Consider the following 20360-nt stretch of genomic DNA (forward strand, 5'->3'; position numbering starts at 1 on the left):
TTATTTTTAGCACTGAGTTGTACTGAATTTTTTTTAATTCCATTAAAATGTTACATTTTGCTTTAATAAAAATATTTTTTTCATATTTTTCGACTTGTTAAAATCGGGTTTTAAATTTAAATAATAACTCTTAAATATTTGAAGCTGTAGTACATGTAGATTCTGATGGCTATTTAATAAAACGACTTTTTTTGGAGAGCTGGCGGAGATCTTGCGTGCAGAATGTTGCCAGCTGTTAAAAACCCCCGCTTCTCAAGTTAAGCGGTAGTGTGGCAGCACTGGAAACTGTCAAAAGGCCACAAAGCCACAAATGCCACAAAGCATATTTTCTAAAATCATAACTGATATGTTCTTGATTCACTCGTATTATTTTTAGTATGTATAAAAATTAATTTAATTACAATTTTGTAGTAGATTTTTCTAAATTTAAAGTTTTAATTGAAATGTTTCTATGTAGTCCTAAATAAAAGTGACAACATTATTTCGACCTTGGAGTTTTAAATTTATATCACTTAAGGCCTATTACGCACTGTCGACTAGCCGCCGCCGACTCGAAAACATGCAACTATGACATGACTTGAGTAGTGGACGTCGAAGAAATTGCTATATTAATTTTAAAGAGAAAAATTTATTATTTTAATTTCAATATAATATTTAATTTCCCCATATCAAATATAAATATATATATATATCTCACAATTTTATAGCAGAAAACCAGCAAAATTACAATTGTCATATTTGTTCAATAATTGTTTTCCATACATTTACTGTATAATGAGAAATAAGTTCTAGCAAAATTTAGTTGGGCTATCCTGTTTCATTTTATTTGTATTGTGATATTTGAAATAAATTCAGCCATTGTGCTACATACATTAAGTCCTTGTTTCGATAGTATTTTTAAATTAATGTGGCAATTCTCTTTAATGATTTTAATTCTTTTTTATCCATACAAGCTGTTATTTGGCAGGGTCTTGAGTTTTTTATTACCACACTAACCATCCCATGATAATAGATTTGCTTCGTTAATTTACATATTATTGATTGAATAACATTGGCAGTTTTTCCAATTTCTCTTTTAAGGTTTCTAACCCTAAGAGGTGTGACTTCACAATCAGAAAGACACCATTGGAAACTGGTAATAATGTATTGTAAAATATAACATATATTGCGACAAACTATGGTGGGCGAGTATCGTTTCTCTCCGAGCGCTGGTGGAGAAGCTGGTGAAGGGACGATGTCCAGTTGATGGTCCTTTGAGGTCTTGTAGTTGTGATGTTCCTCTCTCTATGTGATGCGTTCTTCTTGCTGACCGTCGAAATCGATTCCTCTCTCGCTTCTCATCGTCTCGTCTATTGGAGACAAGCCTTAAGTATCATAGCTAATGAAAACTCTGGCGAATCATAACCATGCAGCGACCATTCAGCCAATTGATGAAACAAAATATGTCCGCGGCTCTAGAAAGTGACCTTTGCTTTATGGGCATCTTTTTGAGGTCGAATGGTGCAATGATGATATATTGTTTCCGTGTCCGTTACGCAACAAATAAATATTTTTCGGTTAATTACAACATGTTATTTATGTGTTAACCTATTTTTCTGGACGTAACGAGGGCTTTTGTGTGGCCCGTTCACTTACACTCTTTTGTCACGTTCATTATTATTGTCGTGGTTACGGTGATTAAGTGCGCGAGTTTCAAGAAGAACCCCTACACACTAGTAGAATGAAAGTTACATTTTAGTAACGCAAAAATTAAACTTTCTAATATTTTTCATAAGAAAAAAAATAATATGACTTAACAAATAAAATAATTAATTTTATACAACACAAAATCAAAATAAGGCGATTTCGAGCCAATCTCTCATTAAAACACAGTATATACATTGATAGTAACATACAGAAATATCTTAAATATTTTTTTGTAAAAAAAACAATAAGTTGAAGCGTTATTGATAAATTCATAATATGGCTATTATTTAGTCGCGGGAGTACAGGGGATCTCGTGGGTGCATTTTTTTATTGTAAGTGGTTCTACAGCAACATGTGTCGGGTTGATTATGACAAGACGGGGGAGGTCTGTATATATATGTATAGGTACAATAATGTGTTGGATGTAGAATAAAACGACAAAGTATGTAGTATATAATATATTTACAAATTTATCCAGTTCCAATTCATTCACATTAAATATAGCATTCTAAATATTAGCAGGGATGTTTATGAATTCTGTACTTAATGCGATACTGCATAGATAATTTGATTCATAAATTATTGGCCGGATTTTAAAAGTTTAAAGTCTAGTCGTTTTTCAAAATATTTTTATACGTACATATATAAATTAATTAAAATATTACATTCACACTAATTTCAAACCATTGAATTATACCTTTCACTTCGAGTGGTGAATATACATTTTATTCGACCGAGGTAATATTTATACAGTGCATTAATTTTTGATGTGAATTAAAAAAAAATAAAAAAATCATAATAATATTGTACCTCAATACAAACAAACTATTATATTTATATATTTTGAAAACACTCAAAGACGAAAAGGTTTATGTTTGACATTCTACAATGCTTTCTCTTAATAATTATTCTAAAAACTCTTTAACTATATTTATAAATAAAACAACTCTAAAACAAGGGGAATATTTCTCCAACATTTATAAAAATTTAACATTTCATTATTTTAATATAAATAAGTCATTATTTACACTTACTAATTCTTCAAGACTAGATACGCACATGGTCATCCATTATTTTATTATATTATTTAAACGCGTATTTTCCAATTAGTGCAAATCGCGACATGTCTAAAAACACTGCAGACCAAGTGCATAGCTAGTCTAAGCCTCATTAACTAGATGTATTCAATATACACATGAATCGTGAAAATAATATTATAAATATAAACAAGGAACAAAGTATATCTATATATATATCTATATACAAAATTTACCAAAAAAATACACAATAAAAAAAGTTTAATTTTGTATGATGAATTTTTATTAATTTAATTATCTTGATGGTCATTCGAATTAATGATTTTAAATTATTCTATGAAAACGATATATATATGTACAATTTTTTGGTTATGCTCCTAACATAATCGGGATGAATATTTTCTCATTGATCTTAGATACAAAATTTCTTATAAATACCTTTGTATATCATTATATTATCGACGCAATCATAATATATTTTTAAACAAAAACAAAGATATTCGTTTTACAAATCTTAAGTGCAGTTAAATTACGGACCCAGTTAAATGCTAACAAATATTTAAGCGTATGGCTAAAATATATATAGTCCCCTTCAAACGAACTGATTTTTTCACAACGATATATAAAAATATTTACTAAACAATAAAAACTGCGATTCAGTCTGAAGTGGATAATATATGTTTATATATAGTAATCAGTTTGTTCCGCACTCTTTATATATTTAAAAAATCATCACTCACATTAAACGTAACATTATATATATATTTAAATACATAAGAGCGTGTATGTATATTTGCATAATATTCCCCAAAAATGAAACCTTAAAAAACTAAAATGTACTACGAAGAGTTTTAACGGTAGATCACAGTATACGATGCTGGTATAATTAGCCTCGTATGTTGTATACAGGATGTCCATAATGTTGTGTTTAAATAAAATATTGGTATGCAACGTTCTGTCTTTTTTTCATAGTCGAATAAAATTACATGAACACATACACGATTTTAATAAAAGCAAAAGTTAAAATAACATCTAAAACTTATACTTAATAAAAAATTAAACATATAGGAACTTTATGGAAATCCTGTATAAAATAAAATTATATGATTAGTTAGCTTACAACCGTAATCCAAAAAACCATGTTGATTGTACACAGTGACATATACACGCATCGCAATGCGGGTTATTGACAAACAATATTTTAATTTCCACGATGAAATGTAAAACTAATTTAAAAGGAACTTAACATGTATTAATCACTTTTCTAAAAATATAAAAAGATCAATGTATGCCCTATGTAAGCGCAAATTACATAAAATCTAAATCTCTTAACGACACGGATCACTGAGCGATCGTTTTGGCAACAAAGATTCGAATTATGCACATATTCAATGTTGTATTCGCAGAACACTTGTGATTGTTATTGTTCCGATTTGTCCTTTGTATAAATGAAATATATACACAAAATTCTTCATTCTTTCACGTTTGAGCATTTGATTTTTTAAACCTAATTACCCAGATACTTAGGCCGGTCACTTTTGGCCACTTTAGTGATTGCCACGCTGTGGCCTAGTGCTTAACTGGCCTTTATATTCTCACTACACAAAATCATTTGTCGCTACGGTTGTTAGCGGTTCTTGCGCCTGAAAAAATAATAAATAAAATCAGTACATTTATAAAATAATAATTAAACGTCTATTTGTACAAGTTTTTTGCTACAAATATATGATAACTTTATTATTTTGTTGTAATATAACGGACCGCTTTAAAAGTTTGAAAGTACTAAAAAAAGCAAAACACCGCTCTATTGTACTGTGAATTAGCACCACTGTTTCACCTAGTTTGAAGAGAGCATGTACAACATGCAGCAAAGTAGAACGGTTTTTTGAGTAGTGAAAGCGTGAAATATATGGAAGTTTAGTATGGTGATACATATCTTTCATTTCAGCAAGTGTATGAGTGGCTTAAAAAGTTCCGTAGCAGACTCTTACAATTAAATAATGATATCAAAAACTACTACAGCAGTTGAAAGCATGAATGAAAATATATAACATTCACATAATATCATCTATGAAGTTCTACAGTTTGACAAAGCGCTTGTCCAAGCGCATGTCCAAGCCATATAATTTTGCAGCAATTTTAAGCAAAAGGATATGGCTTCCTAATTGTAACTAAAGGTAATCCTGGTTTAGATAAGATTATGCATACCTTCTTTTGGAATGAATGACAGGTAATTCTGTAGCATATGCCTAAAGGAACAAATATTTTTTCTCATAATCCTTAAATACATCTAACATAGTCTCATTTTGGAAACGCTGCATTGGGTTATCATATATTTGTAGGGAAAAATATATTTTGTACAGAATAATTCACTAAATAATTTGTTTATAGCACCAAACTCACCGTTTTCAACAAAAGTTATCCTCAAGTAATGAGCATGAAATTTAATTAATAAAATAATTATATATTTAACATTCGAGATATTTTTTTGTATATTGATTTGGCATAAGGTTTGATTTTTTAAGTAGGTAATACTGTTAGGTCGCATTTTAAATTTTGGCACAATTATAAATTTTATAAAAATCTTCTGCCAGTCAAAACATCTGGACACAAAGCAAAACTTTTAACTTTATCATACATACGAATACGAATAAAATAAAATGACTATATTTTTTTTGAGAATAGACTACATTTACATTAAAAACACAGACTTATTAAGAAAACCTTAATACGAATAATTTTATTATACACATTTGTAAATATCATTTAGTGTATCATATATGTATATAATTTATTATATGTATCAATATGCTTATCCCTAATTAATATTTAAAAATGCCATCGTAAAAAAATAATTTAATATAGACAAGAAACTATAATATGCACATAAGTAACGAGAAAGCAAAATCTCTCACATTTCATAATATGAAAACAAGGTTTAGGCCGAAACTTAAAAGGAAATGTGCAATTAAAATTGTTTGTGTACGTATTGTAGAATGAATGTGATTACTAAGTTATATAATTGTATATGATTACAAATTAATGGACATGTGAAAATGATTATCTTATATGCGATTGGGTGAACTCTCTCGCGGTCAGAGCTCTTACCTCTTCTCCCACTGTACTTGGATATAACTTGGTGCCTGGAGCGTAACCGTTCTTCTCTAATGAGAACTGATCTTCTGTCGTTTTTCGGTACACGGGATTATCGAAGTTCATCGATCTGACGTTTCGACGAAGGTAGTGTCTGTACACGAAGCAGGAAACCTGAATAAAACACAAAATTGTAATCAATAATTTGTTTTACATCACTAAAAAAAATTGTTCTTACCCCAGCAAGAAGTATTATCACAAATGAAACGCCAGCTATAACATATCCGGCAATAACGCCTGCGTTTTGTCCGTCGGGTGAGACAGCAGTGGTATTTCTTTCATTGTCTGACACTCCTGTAACAAATTTATCATCATTGTCAAGTAGTTTTTTTTATTTAATGAATCCGAAAATCTTGCTCTTAGCGAATTTTGAAGCTATATGCAATCAAAAACGGTTAACACTTACGTTCCACCATTTGAGTACCGTCACCGTAATTGTTATACACAAATATACGCGCACACAAATAACTATATTGTCCTCTCGATAATTAAATAGTAAAGTAATAAAGGCAGATCCTAAACGAAAGTTTTTCTTATCAGTTCTGATAACTAAAATATTAAACAAGGAACAAAACAGATCAAAGCAAACTGGAATTAAGCTCCGGTTTCTATGATATATGAAAATATAGTTCCAGTGTGAGAGATTCACGATATATAATTGTAATACAATATAATAGAATATTATAATAGATCTATTCGATATAGTTTGATATAGATTTTTGATAATTTTAATGTTAGTCAAATGGCACGGAGCAAATTGGAACTCATTTCGGTTCATAGATTTTGTGAAAATGGAGTTTGATTGAAAGATTCACAATATAGATCTGTCAGGTTCCTCAATTAGAAAATTCTGCAAATCTAAAACCTATATTCGCAAATCCAAATCAAAGATATTCTAAAAGAGTAAGTGAAAATGACGCACTGAGTGTGAGAAACAAAACCTTACATATTTAGTCATAAACTTTGGCAGGTTGGTTGGCCTTACTTAAGAGCTTATTTACTTACTGAGCTTAAGGAACCTGTCATGAAATAAGGGATTAGCTCTTGGAACAGACTACATTATAATAGACGGATGTATCACAATAGCCGTGTCTTATTAGTGTTTATTATCGAAAGAAATTATCTTCGTTTTAATTACCATCATTATACCGTTAAAAATAAATTTCTAAATCATAATTATTGGGGCTACAAAATAATATTAAAATTCTTACAAAATAAATGTGAAATTATAAGATTAATTAAAATATCTATGTATAGGTAATATTAAGACAACTTAATTCGATATTGTTATTATAGTTAATCGCCAGCACAATGTACGATCCCGTCACCTTCGTTATATTATAGATTATAGTGAGTTAATAGAAGATTGATGAATATAGGATTTTGAGGAACTTATGAACATGTTGATATGAAAGCAATACCGCAATAAAAACACGAATGATAAGGACATAAACATAGGTAGATGAATTCTCATGATTTGGCACTTTTTAATACTTGCGCACGTTCAATAACAAAACAAAAAAAAACAAATACAAACACAGGAGAAATCTTCCCGGCAATTTCTGCCAAGAATATGCACAAAGAATATGTTTTTCTCATTACCGTCATCAATATTTGGTCGCTCAGTCGGTGTGATAAAAATATGTGCTATTTCGTCGTAGTTGATCGCTACTGTTTCTATTTCGTTTTCTTCCTGCCATGCATCGGGCGTTGTAAGGTATATGTTATTGCTATCTTCGTAAAACAGATCGTAATGTGATTTTATTCTATCTTTATCGTTTCTCCAATAAACGCCCATGGGCTCGTTTAAGTCGGAAAGGTTTTGGTCAACAAAGCGTACAGTATTCGATTCCTTGGTGATGGCTACTTTTCCGGCAATACCTTTAAACATGTTCGCGAACATTTCCGATATACGACCAGGTTTTAACAAATCATGAAAGCCATCTTTATACAGCTTGAAGTCAAAGGGACTGCCGGTTATTAGCAGTGCTGGATCTAATGGAATGTCATGTCCTGCAATACCAAGCGATAACAATGAAGCAATAGAAATGCACATGCATGGTTGAAATAATGAAATATATTGGTAGAACCATAAATACGTGCCATTCTAAATTAGTTTATCAGTTGATTTTGTTGACAATATTAAAATTCTATTAATATAAAAAAATCGGTTTAGAGACAAAAAAACGAAAAAATGCAATTTTTTACCTCTGTGGCACAGGAAAGGAATAATTATCTTAAGAAGTAAGATTCAAAGAATAAGGTGGATGCAGTAATAACTGCAATTTTTCAAAGTGTTTTTATCAGCTTGTAGCTCAAGGTAGTAATGTGTCTGGATGATTTTTTTCTTTTCAAATGTCAGCAGTAGACTTCTGAAGTGACAGTTTCATTTCATGCTACATGCTTGTCTGCTGTTTACCTTTAGCGTTTATTAATTCAATATTATACACATCTCATCTTCCATAACAATGCGTTTCAATAAATGTATGCATTGACTCTGTATTCGATTCTTCGGTGTTAGTTTAGTGCGGCACCCATCGATTCAATCTATTGATCTAGTCTCTTTAGCATCATATCAATAAAGAGCCTTGGAATCATCTCCACTAAGAGTTTCAGGTCTTCTTCGACCCAGTTCATCCATTTGCTTGGCTACTTATATTCACTTTCATACTGAATTTGTGCATGCAGAATTACACAATGTATGTTTTAAAATGTATAACAAAAATTTAAGTACTTTTTGGTAAACTGTTTTAAAACTATAGTATAAAAAGACACGTATTTATGGTACTACCGAATGTTTAAAGGTATAATAAAGTTTGGTGAAAAATTAGAGCTGTCAAGTAAAAATGGTGTTGAAACAAATAGATGTGAATGACTTAATGTAAACTACAGTGAAAGCGATATAATTTAGTTTTGTATGTTAACAATACCACAACCCATTTTAGGGATATGTATTTCATTGCAATATGATATTGTATTAGTCGGCATGGTCTGTAATAGGAACAAAATGAGGTACTCACGATCTGTGTTTGGCATTTTCTCTAACGGTTTTTCTGTTACCGTGCTCTCAGTGCTTGGTTTGCTTGGTTCTATTTCGGGTAGTAAATAAAATAAAAATCATAATAAATCATAAGTAAAAAATAAAATAAAACGATACGGTCTAATTAAAAAAATATTGTAAAATAGTAATAATTACCGTCTTCGACACACATGAGACCGTCGGGAAGTAATCGGAGGCCTTGAGGACATGCGCAGGATACTTTAGGAGCTTGAGGGCCGACTTGAGGAGCAGGCAGACACAAATGAGAACAGTGGCCATTGACAGCTGCGCAATGATTAACTCCATCTGGTTGACGATACGGATGATAGACGTGGATCACCATCGGGTTGTTTAGCTGAAATTAAAGTTTAATATAATAAAGTAATTGTATTATTCGTTTCATTCACTGTTAGTAGATATCTACATTGTACATTATCGGTCATTAAATATTTATTTTTTCGATAGATATTAAGTATTAAGTTTTGTATATGTCTTCATTTGAGAATGTTCAACTCAAAGAAAAGATATTATTAATTATTACTAACGAATAAAGAGCGTTCTTTAGACCAATAAAAACGTTGCAAAGCAACGAATTTCATGTATAAAATATTGTATTTATTCATAGACTACCATTTGTACTCTCGTAACCGGTGTAATTTCTTTTCCAGTGAACTTGTTTGCTTTGAAAACAGCCGCCTTTTCCCAATCAGTCCAATATACCCAATCTTCAAACGTTGTAATCGAGAATGGATGTTTCAGATATTCTGAAGAGTATAAAATAACCGTGCGATCTCGGCCATCATAGTTGCAAGATGAAATTGTGTTCAATTTAGCATCAACCTTAACATAAATTACAATATTAAAATCATCATTATTTAAATGTAAGAATTATTAAAATATAATTACCCAATATACACGTCTTCTAACTAGATCCAAAGTGAGACCATTAGGCCATTTAACTTCATAGGATACAATTGTTTGTCTATGTGAACCGTCCATACCAGCACGCTCAATTTTAGAATCAACTCCCCAGTCGGTCCAGAACATCCATCTGATAATTTAGCACAATTTATAGATACAAATAACTATAATATTGAATAAACATGAACATCTGTATACCCTTCGATGGGATTCAAAGCGATAGCTCTTGGTTCTTCAATTGAGTCGCGAATGAGCACCTTCCGCATGTTTCCTTCTAAGTTCGACAGCTCAATTGTATTTTTACCAGTATCAGTCCAATAAAGATGATTGTAGATCCAATCAACGGCCAGACCGTCTGAAGTTATAAGTTGCTTAGATATAACTACAGTTCTTTCGCTTCCTTCGTCAATAGGCGCTCTATAAATATTTAAAATGCCCATTACAATCAATCTTAATGTATATGAAAATATTTAAGAAATGTATACTTGTAGATCTTCTGTTCATTGACATCACTCCAAAATATCATTCCAGTCCTGAACACAAAGTCTAAAGCTGTGGCGGATTTGGTATTGTTGACAATTGCGGTCATCTCATGATGATCCAATGAAATTTTTCGGATGTCGTATCTTCGGGCGAACAGAAGGGAAGCATGACCCTCAGTTGCTTTACATCTTGTTAAATCACGCGGATCTCGCATGTAACCTTGATGGCATTGGCATTTGAAGGTTCCTTTTTCATTGACGCAAATTTGAGAGCAGCTTCCTGGATCGTCGCATTCATTGATGTCTGTAAATAATTTAATTATTAGCATTATGCTACATTGGATTTAAGCATTTATATTCCCAAACTAAAAATAATATAAAATGAAGCTTACAAATATGTGATTTATTTGGTGAAATATCCTACAAATCCAACAACAAATAATTGCTTACAATCCTGACTTGCAAATAAAAAAAATAGCATTAAACATTTCTATTATTCAAAGATGTTCATTGTGCTTATATAAGATTAAATTAACAATCCATAATACCAATGACTTATGAATTCAACTTCTCTGATAAAAGTTTGTTAAAAGAAAACATTGATAAAAAAATGTTTAATGGAATCTTTCATACATCTTTAGTCCTCAATTTCAATGGGGAAATTGTAAGCAGGAGTTGTACTAATTTAAGCCATACAATAAGAAACAGCTTAAAGCATTCATATGGGTCAAATCTTTTCCTTCTGTTCTTAGCTCTAGGAAATATAAGTGTTATAGAAATTGAAGCTTCGAATTTATAGCTATGAAAATATTATATTGGTAAGTACCTATTAAATCATTTAAAATTCAGAAATATTGTATAAATTCTAAGCAATATTTGCGCCGTTTAATGAATAAGTTGATAAATCAATTTCTCGATTCAAGAAAAGCTGCCAATTGCAGCATCTTTATTTTACTCAATTGACAAGACATTAGAAGCTAACAGTTATCCAGTTGAGTTCACAAATTCTCTGAATTCAAATGGATTATAACATCACAATCTATTATGCTGCTGAAGAATTTAGGTACACCAAAACTGTGTAATAAAACACAGTAATTAAATCATTAATTATTTAATATGTGATTGAGGCGACAATGTGTTTATTCATAAAATCATATTGAATCAAGCTGCTTCAATTTTTAATTTAAATTTATTGAGTTACTATAACAATTATTAAATGTGATAAGATTTTACTTAAAATATGAATGCTTCTCTCATAATCTATTTTATGTTGTAGTCACGAGTAGAGCATCAAAACAACAATGGTTGCTAGCATATGGTAATAATTGGCCATAATTTTTTTCTAAGAAAATTGATTTGACACAAATTTAGACTTTTACCTTCACAAGTTTTGTTGTCCATTAATTTATATCCTGGTTCGCAATCACAATAATAACCGGCTGGTGTGTCTACACATTTTTGAGAGCATCCTCCGTTGTTCACTAGACACTCGTTGCGACCGCACAGTCCCATTGGTTCATCGATGAAATTTGGACAATCTTGCTTCTTGTCGCACACTTTCGATAAAGGTATACAGATTCCACCGCCGCAATCAAAATGAGTTTTCTTATCGCATGGTAAAGTCGGAGTGGCTGTAATAATAATTTAATAATATAATGATCTAATGTAACTGTATAAAAAATTGATACTTACTGCAATTAAGTTCATCGCTGCCATCCTCACACTCTGCTGTTCCCGAGCAGTATAGAATTCCAGGGATGCACGATTTATCTTTCTTGCATTGGAATTGATCCGGTCGGCAAGTCACATTCGGACATTTGAGAGGATCTTCGTCTCCGCCATCTGGACAGTCTTTGTCGCCGTCGCATAAGAATGATTTATGAATGCAAGTTATGTGATCTCTGCATTCAAATTCACCGTTAAGACACGGAGACGTTGATTTTGTAATGTTGCATCCCTAAAAATATAGTTATACAATGTAAACTTTTGTGACACTGATATATATAATAATTTTATATATAGTTTTATATATAATATTAATTATATAATAATTTTATATATAATATTTATCAGGCGCATACAGTGAGATATTTTTTCTTTCGCTCACTTGCGTGTTATGTGCCGAGAGTGAGTAAGAGATAAGGGCGTACGTACACATGCCCATATCTCTCACCCATTCTCGTCACTTAACATGGGAGCGAGCGAAAAGAAAAGTATCTCATGGTATGCACCAAACATTTATAATGAATTTATTTTAAGATAGAGCCGAATGATAAAATCAAATAAAAGAGCTCTTAGATACCACCGAAGTAATGCTGATGAAATATTAGAAAAAATAAATATGCACATAAAAATACAACTATACAATCATTTATAATAGAGAAGATTGTTTATATATTATGAAAAGAGTGAGGAAGTTACTACAGTAGATACTGATGACATGAAAACCATGTCTTGAAAAACCAATGCAATATTTTTGAGACGAAAGATGGCATAAAATTAATATACTAAACGCTGCTATGATAGAAAGGTATCACTTAACCCATTTTCTTTTATATCTACAATATTATGAGAGCTGCTGACAAATGATTCATCTAAAGTAAATTACTACAGAGAATTAAATAAAGAAAATGCTAATGAAATTTAATATTGACTTATTATTAACATTATATAAATATTTTTATAGATAGTGTAATTTTATGATATAATTGATTCTGTTTTAAGAATTGAAACTAATTACCAGTATGAACTTTATAGATATTTAAAACATTTATGAATTATAAACTCACCGCTTCGTCTAAACCGTCTGGACAATCTCGATCACCATCACATTTCCATTTTATATTTATACAATGACCGTTTGAGCAAGTAAACTCGTTTGTCGCAGAACACACGTGTGGCTTACAATTAAGTTCGTCGCTGCCATCCTCGCAATCTTCGTCACCGTCACATCTCCATCTTTGCTGAACGCATTTACCGTTGGCACAAGTGAATTGATCCGACCGACAAGTTTCATCTGAAAATGTCAAATTATTATAAATATAAAGAAGGTTTATAAACATTTCATTATATAATATATATCACAATAATGCGTTTAGTATTTATATTTTATTTTATGAGTGTACAAGTATGAATTATTATAGTTATATAAAAGCATGATAAAAATGTTAGTGAAATATGGTAACTGCCAAAAAAATAAATAATATAGTTATATAAAAATATGATAGATGTTGATATTAAAATTTTTTACTAAAACATATCAAAGCACCACAAAAGTAAAATATTAATAAAGTGCTTAGCTATTATATAATAGTATAATCATAGTTTCACATACGTAAACTACTACCAGACAGTTAATATTAGTGTTTATTGATAGTAGTTATAGTGATACTATCCAACAGCTTTCTAGGCTAAAATAGCGTTAGTTGACATTCTGGATCCTGGGGTTAATTTTAAAGTACTTATATTCTAAAGACCATTTTGACGATTGCAACGTTGAAAGTACTTCATCCTTGGCTTGTACGTTGATGTCTACTTTTATATATGTTGATCAGCCTATCTTTCGCATTATGCCATCCAGAGCTGTTTGTTGAATGTTTCAGATGTGAAACATTGACGATAACCGTATAAGTTTGAAAAAAAGTTCATCGTATCGAATGTTGGCTACTGAAGCCAAATAACATGATATTGTTTTATTGATTTTTAAGAGATACATAAGATCTTCAGTAGATAAGACATGTTTCAAGAATAAACGAGGATTGATATGCTAAACGCATTTTAATGAAAAAGTCAGAAAGTATAATAGGGATTAAAATGTTAAATAAATATTAAGAATTAAACCAATCATCAATAAAATAAAATATTAAAATAAAATAAAATATTAGACACAAATCTAATAAGAAAAATTGGAAGATAAAACAGGTAGAAGTTAAATAAAATAGTCCATCATTCTGTTTAATTCTTACTGCAAGCTTTTTCATCAGAACCGTCAGAGCAGTCTGGGTTGTCGTCGCACATCCATGTTAAAGGTACACATTCTCCAGGAACTTTTCTGCATGTGAAGTCCTCTGCTGAACACGTCTTATTTTCTGTAACAATCACATTTTATCTTATAATAGTTGCATTCCAACGCATTCCTGGACATCCATTAAAAACTACAGTAAACGAATGATGAACAATTTCTTCTCTACCTAGATAAAAAAACAAGAATGACAATGCAATAATGATTTGCGATTACAAGCAATTCATGCTGTTTGACCCCCAAGATTTTTCTCATTAAATTTATGGCTCCGACGTTTGTAAATCTGACTTACCACAATCATGTTCATCAGAGCCGTCCGGGCAATCAATGGTATGATCACAGAGCCATGAGGTAGGTATGCAAAAATTTGCGTTACATTTGTGTTCTTCATCTTTGCATGTTTTATTTCCTATAGTAATATATTCATATAATTGTAATAACATATTGTTTAATAGGATGTTTTTAATAATGATTAATAAATAATAATAAATCATTGGTTATTGTTTATTATATTATATATATTTTTAAAATATTTCAACACGAAAAATAATTATGATGAATTTAGATTAAAGCAATAGAGGATATTAAAATAACTAAAAATATTATAAAATAATTATAATCGAACAACTTATTTTTAATTATTCTACTAAAATCATCCAATAAATTATATGTATTTCATGTGCTTATAATATTATGTATTTATTTACATCGTATCTGTTGAAAAATCAATGAAGAGTATACTTTTATATATGATAAACTGACTTCATGTTTATTAGCTGATTGAAAATGATTATTGTTGTATGTTATAGAAACTGTTGATCAAAATCCTCATATTGATTATAAAGCGTGAAAATAATATGCCCTGTATTTATAATACCAGTCAAATTGTGTGATTTTGCTCAGTAATTATTAAAAGGTTACTTTTATATTAATGATTTTTATATTGTAAAATAAATAATTAGTTTTATTTTCATAGAATGTTGATATAATATCTTTATGCAAAAGTCATACATAATCATTTGAATAGTATTTAAGGTCTAAGTAATTAAAACAAAAAATAGTAATAGGGCAGGTTAATAACAATCAGAGTTTTACTAATCGTTGGTCGAAAAAAGTAACTGGCAATTTAATATGTCGTTAATTAAAAATAAATTAATTTAACTATTTCTACATAATTTATGAACTGCTCGAGCGTACTACTGTATGGATTAAAAATAGTAAAACAGATCTACTGTCAATATGATAAGGTTTGTTTAATTTGCTACAAAATAATATTATATAAAATCAGAACAGTATCTTATATATATATATATAAAGAGTACATTTATTTATTGTAATATTCTGTTGCAACATGACAGGCATCAGCCCAATGCATTACAAAGGGATGAACACAACGCGAAATTCATAAATGAAAAATGCAAAATTTAAAATAATTCGTATCTTTAATAAATATAATAATATGTGGTTTTTATTTTAGAATATAATTTTATTATTATTAGCGTTATAATCGATAGGTGGATTTAAAAAAGATGTGTTTTTTTATTATCATACAACAATTATCGAATAGTTCATATATATTTATTATTATGAATATATGTATATATTGAATGAATTGATAAGTAGGTTAACTTTTATTTTTTTCAACGAATGCAATATTAGTTGATAAAAAATCGCGTTGATTTAACACGACTTTACATTGTTAAGGTTTTGGAGAAAGCAATCTATCTGATATCGATCTCGCCTTTTAGATTCACAGGTTTCAGAATCCAATCCCTGCGAGTTACTTTTATCAAGTCATGTCTGGGTTTTATTTCGGAAATAGGTTCACTTACTGCAAACGATTGCGTTTTCGTCCGATCCATCAGAGCAGTCCTTCTCGTTGTCGCATTGCCAACCCGCAGGAATACACGTTCCGGTCGTACATTTGAATTCCGACGGCGAGCACGTCTTTTTCTCTGAAAAAATAAAGAAAAAAAATATAAAAATCAGATTTCAACAAAAAAGATTTGGTCTACGGCTTATCTTTAGAAGGAAATAGACTTAAAGGTTGTGTGTACAGTTAGGAATAATACGATGAAAGATAAGCTCCGATTAACAATCTTGCGTTGGCTAATCTCGTTGTCCGGTTAATTAGAGCTTACAAGACAAATCTGGGGGTGAGTTCAAGGGCGGTTGTTATCGGACGAGGGCCTCGATGACCCACATGTCGTCAGATTACGAATAACGGACAAAAGCGTAACGTCGGCTCGTTAGCGACGGCGCAACGGCCGTTACGCCGGATTAACCGATGTGCAACTCATAACGCGAAATCGACGATAAACGTAAAATCGAACGGCTCCGAAAGCGAACCGTCGTGTAATTTCTGTCCGAACAGTGACCAGAATCGGTGCCATTAATCTGAACGTGTGAACAAATTGCAACGGTGGCTATCGTTGTTTTTGAATGTGTGTGAATGCGAGCTTTTCACCGCAAATCTTTTTGATCCCATTGTAAACATTATTCGATAGCATTTTATAGATTAGTAAGTTGTAGTTTATGAAAGAATATAATAAATTATACGACGATAATCTTATATATACATAGTACATAGTAGGGATTATTTTCTGTGATTTCTTATCTCGAATCAGCGAACATTTTAAATGTAAATTTAAATGTACGAAATAAGTATTATTTCGTGAAACTTTAAAGCTGTAATTACAGGAAAATGTTAATGTGCTATGTATAAAATCATTTGAATGAAGTTGAACAGATACATCACAAAGGGATGTGTAAAGAAAAAAATATAGAGAATATCTCGAGTTTACAGATATTTTTAACGGACACTATAAAGAGCGCTACAAAAAATGACATAAAATATATATAATACTAAATAAATCAAATGTTTATATTTTAAGAAATAATTTTAGATTCTCTAACTAGAAAAAATATATATACATATACAATTGCCCCATATAGTCGCAGAGGTGCTATGCTGAAGTCTGCTAAAATAATAAGTATTAACTGCTTTAGTAAATTCTATATTAGCAATAAAAATATTAAAACTTCCTATTACGGTGTATAAAAATCCGGTGATGTACACTCAATGTACAAGTAAAAACGTGCATAATTTAGTGTTTAATAATTAAAAAAAACATATGTCAAAATGAGTATTATATTAATACTCAAAGTCAAAACGAAAAATTACATGTTAAAAAAATATACTCAATAAATCAGACTATTTTGTATGAAAAATAAATAGAAACAAATGTTTATGTTTTAAGAAATAATTTTAGATTCTCACACTAGAAAAAATATATACAACTGCACCATAAAGTCGCAGAGGTGTTATGCTGTTATATGCTAAAATAAATATTAACTGCTTTAATAAATTTTATATAATCAGTAAAAATATTAAAACTTTCTATTACGGTGAATACAAATGCGATGATGTACACTTAATGCACAGATAAAAATGTGAATAAATAAATGTTATAAAATTTAAAAAAAAAACAGTTGAATAACCTCATTAAATATAAATATAAAATAACTTTTATTTTTTGTTTTAAATATGTCTTTCTATGATACCGAAGAAAACTCTATACAATGCTTAATAAAGTTGCCAAAAAGCCACTAATTTAAATTTTGGCATAAAAATCTATAAACATTACATTCTGATATTGATTACAGAATAATTTGAATAATACCAACATGATAGCTTAATGATAACTTTCAAGTTTATCAAATATCAATATGTCATGAGTTCAAATCTCTAATCGCTTGTTAATACTGTAACAAAACAAAATTAATTTTTGCTTCAAATTTATGTGTCTAAAAAAAGGTGATCCAAGCTTCATTTCAAGTCCTTTCCATTAACGTATCACAAATTAGGCTAAAATATATTTCTATCTCTATCAACGCTTTTTATTCATCCCTCGTTAGCTTGAGCTCGTCTTTTATCTACTTCTCGACGCGTTAACTAGAGCTCGAGGCGAAGCGCGTTTTTCATTTTCTTTTTGTAATATACTTTTTAAAATACATCAATGGAAAGTATTTAAAATGGGTTTTTTCCGTAGTGTCAACGTTTCGCTAGATAGCTTTTCTTAGTGCTTTAATAACATTTCAATGGCGCTATGACTTTAAAATCACATCGAATACATCAATAGTATCACACAAATGCATCGATGTATTTTATAAATATAAATTTAGACTAGCTATTAATTATTTTTTATTATAATGGCATAAAAAAGCCATTTATATAATTTAAAGATACATATTGATTGTTTTAATTAATACGAAACAAATATACTTATTTTATCTGGCAAATAACTTTGAACTAAGACTTTTCTTTGATAATTTAAAATAAAGTGAACCTGTGATAACTTATTGTTGAAAAAGTATTGATTATTACAATAATTGATTAGTAACAATTAAAATTATTTATTTAAAGACCGTCACTATGCAAACGCGTTATCAAAAATACATTTATAGTTATATAAATGTATTACTTGCACGTTCACATTGATATTATTTTTGATGGGCTAAAACTTTTAAAAGCATCATTACGGGAACGAGTCGATACAATGCGATGTAATAAATTTTAATGAAGATTCGGAAAGTCTCGAAGAGATAAGACACTCGGTTAAATTTTTATTACCGACTGTTAGGGAGAAAGTTTGGCAAACAGACATTACTCTCTTAGGTATTATATACGCGTGATATATGACGAATTATGGCGGTTTCTTTATAAAATGGCCGTCGAGGCTGAATTTTACGGCAGATAGCAAACCGTGGGGCTTTGGCGGGGCTCTATCACATTTCTCTCTATGTATCTATAGGAAAAATAAGATCCGGGGATTTGCATATATTTAGATATATCGCCGCAAAAGGGGGCTTTCCACATATCTCGGCTTCAATATTACCCAATGCACGCGAAACGGATCCGATCCCATATCAAGTCGGGCATAAATGCAGAGACCGGAGATCGTGAACTCATATTATCATATTTTCTGTCTTAAACGAAAGACCTTCAAACTTTTCAAATCAGTACGATACAGCTTGAATCAGTATGTAATATAAATATTGTGGCACGAAAAAGTTGCTTAATAACACTGTCCAGTATTTTTATTTTATATATTTATTTTTTTATTACAATAATAAATATTAAAAAATAAAAATATTGCGGACCAAAAATAGATGAGCACTGTCCCACATACATTTCCCAGCTTCTCATAGCTATCGCCGTACACATCCTTGTTTGACAAGCTAGTTGAAAAGCTGGATGGCTCATGCAAGAGGAGCGTTTTTAAATACTGACGTTCTGGCCACAACGAACAGGAATGAGGAACGCGATCGCGACTCTCTAGGGCACTCTAAAGCTTCCGAAAGTAACCAAGCATCGACGGATTGTCTTCACCGCATACACTTTTGAAACTATCCAGTCAATAGTATGTATTAAATAAGTCGTATTTTAGATTACAATTATCTATACGCTGATTGTTATATTGTATAAACAAATAATACATAATATATTCTCATAGTTTGTTTTTATATTTTTTGTACTAATAAATATCGCATATGGAACACTAGCGATACGGTTATTTATATCTCATTTTGTTGCGAATTTATAGGTCAACACATTTTTTAATACAGATATTAGATATGTTGATATTCAAACTAGAATATATTGAAAGACTTATCACTAAATATTTTGTCTTTTGCTATTTTTTTCTAGACGCATTTAAATGAGTATTTAAGTACTCATAACTAATAACTTAAAATATAAATGTCAAGATATCTATTATAAAGATAGATAATGAATTCTCTAAATCAAAAAGGGTTACAATAAAGCCTTTTTATGGTGTTAAATAATTTCAATCCATAAGTGATTTAGGCAAAGACACGCATATTTAAATCAACGTGCTTTTAAATTTAAATAGACTTCGGCTGCCAATTCGCCTTGCCTTCGCCATGACAATAAATAAATAAAAATAACATTCGAATATTAGAAAAAAGTTTATTTGAGAGATGAATAGTTTATTTTG

At 30.3% G+C, this 20360-nt stretch overlaps 1 protein-coding gene across 20 annotated transcripts in view; it reads right to left on the minus strand.

The window, feature by feature from the left end:
• Nucleotides 1–2129: 2129 nt before the first annotated feature.
• The window catches only part of LOC148226337 (low-density lipoprotein receptor-like), a 265757-nt gene continuing 247526 nt past the window's right edge, over nt 2130–20360 (minus strand). For 4 of the 20 annotated variants that reach the window (XM_088203600.1, XM_088203606.1, XM_088203604.1 and 1 more), the window contains exons 3-16: nt 16173–16295; nt 14285–14407; nt 13109–13335; nt 12012–12276; nt 11699–11950; nt 10323–10623; nt 10036–10254; nt 9823–9967; nt 9547–9756; nt 9073–9271; nt 8897–8965; nt 7479–7889; nt 6055–6170; nt 5569–5990 (exon numbers count right to left, since the gene is read on the minus strand). In XM_088203600.1, coding sequence (XP_088059726.1) covers nt 5784–5990; nt 6055–6170; nt 7479–7889; nt 8897–8965; nt 9073–9271; nt 9547–9756; nt 9823–9967; nt 10036–10254; nt 10323–10623; nt 11699–11950; nt 12012–12276; nt 13109–13335; nt 14285–14407; nt 16173–16295 — 2867 coding nt within the window. In that variant the 3' untranslated portion in view covers nt 5569–5783. Of the gene's footprint in view, nt 4367–5568; nt 5991–6054; nt 6171–7478; nt 7890–8896; nt 8966–9072; nt 9272–9546; nt 9757–9822; nt 9968–10035; nt 10255–10322; nt 10624–11698; nt 11951–12011; nt 12277–13108; nt 13336–14284; nt 14408–14632; nt 14750–16172; nt 16296–20360 lie in introns of those variants that run through there. The other 16 variants (XM_088203613.1, XM_088203616.1, XM_088203614.1 and 13 more) reach the window with 11 other exon arrangements.

This window comes from Plectrocnemia conspersa, unplaced genomic scaffold (genome assembly GCF_051122295.1).
Source record: "Plectrocnemia conspersa isolate PC_06_02 unplaced genomic scaffold, ASM5112229v1 ptg000014l, whole genome shotgun sequence".
NCBI classification, from domain to species: domain Eukaryota; kingdom Metazoa; phylum Arthropoda; class Insecta; order Trichoptera; family Polycentropodidae; genus Plectrocnemia; species Plectrocnemia conspersa.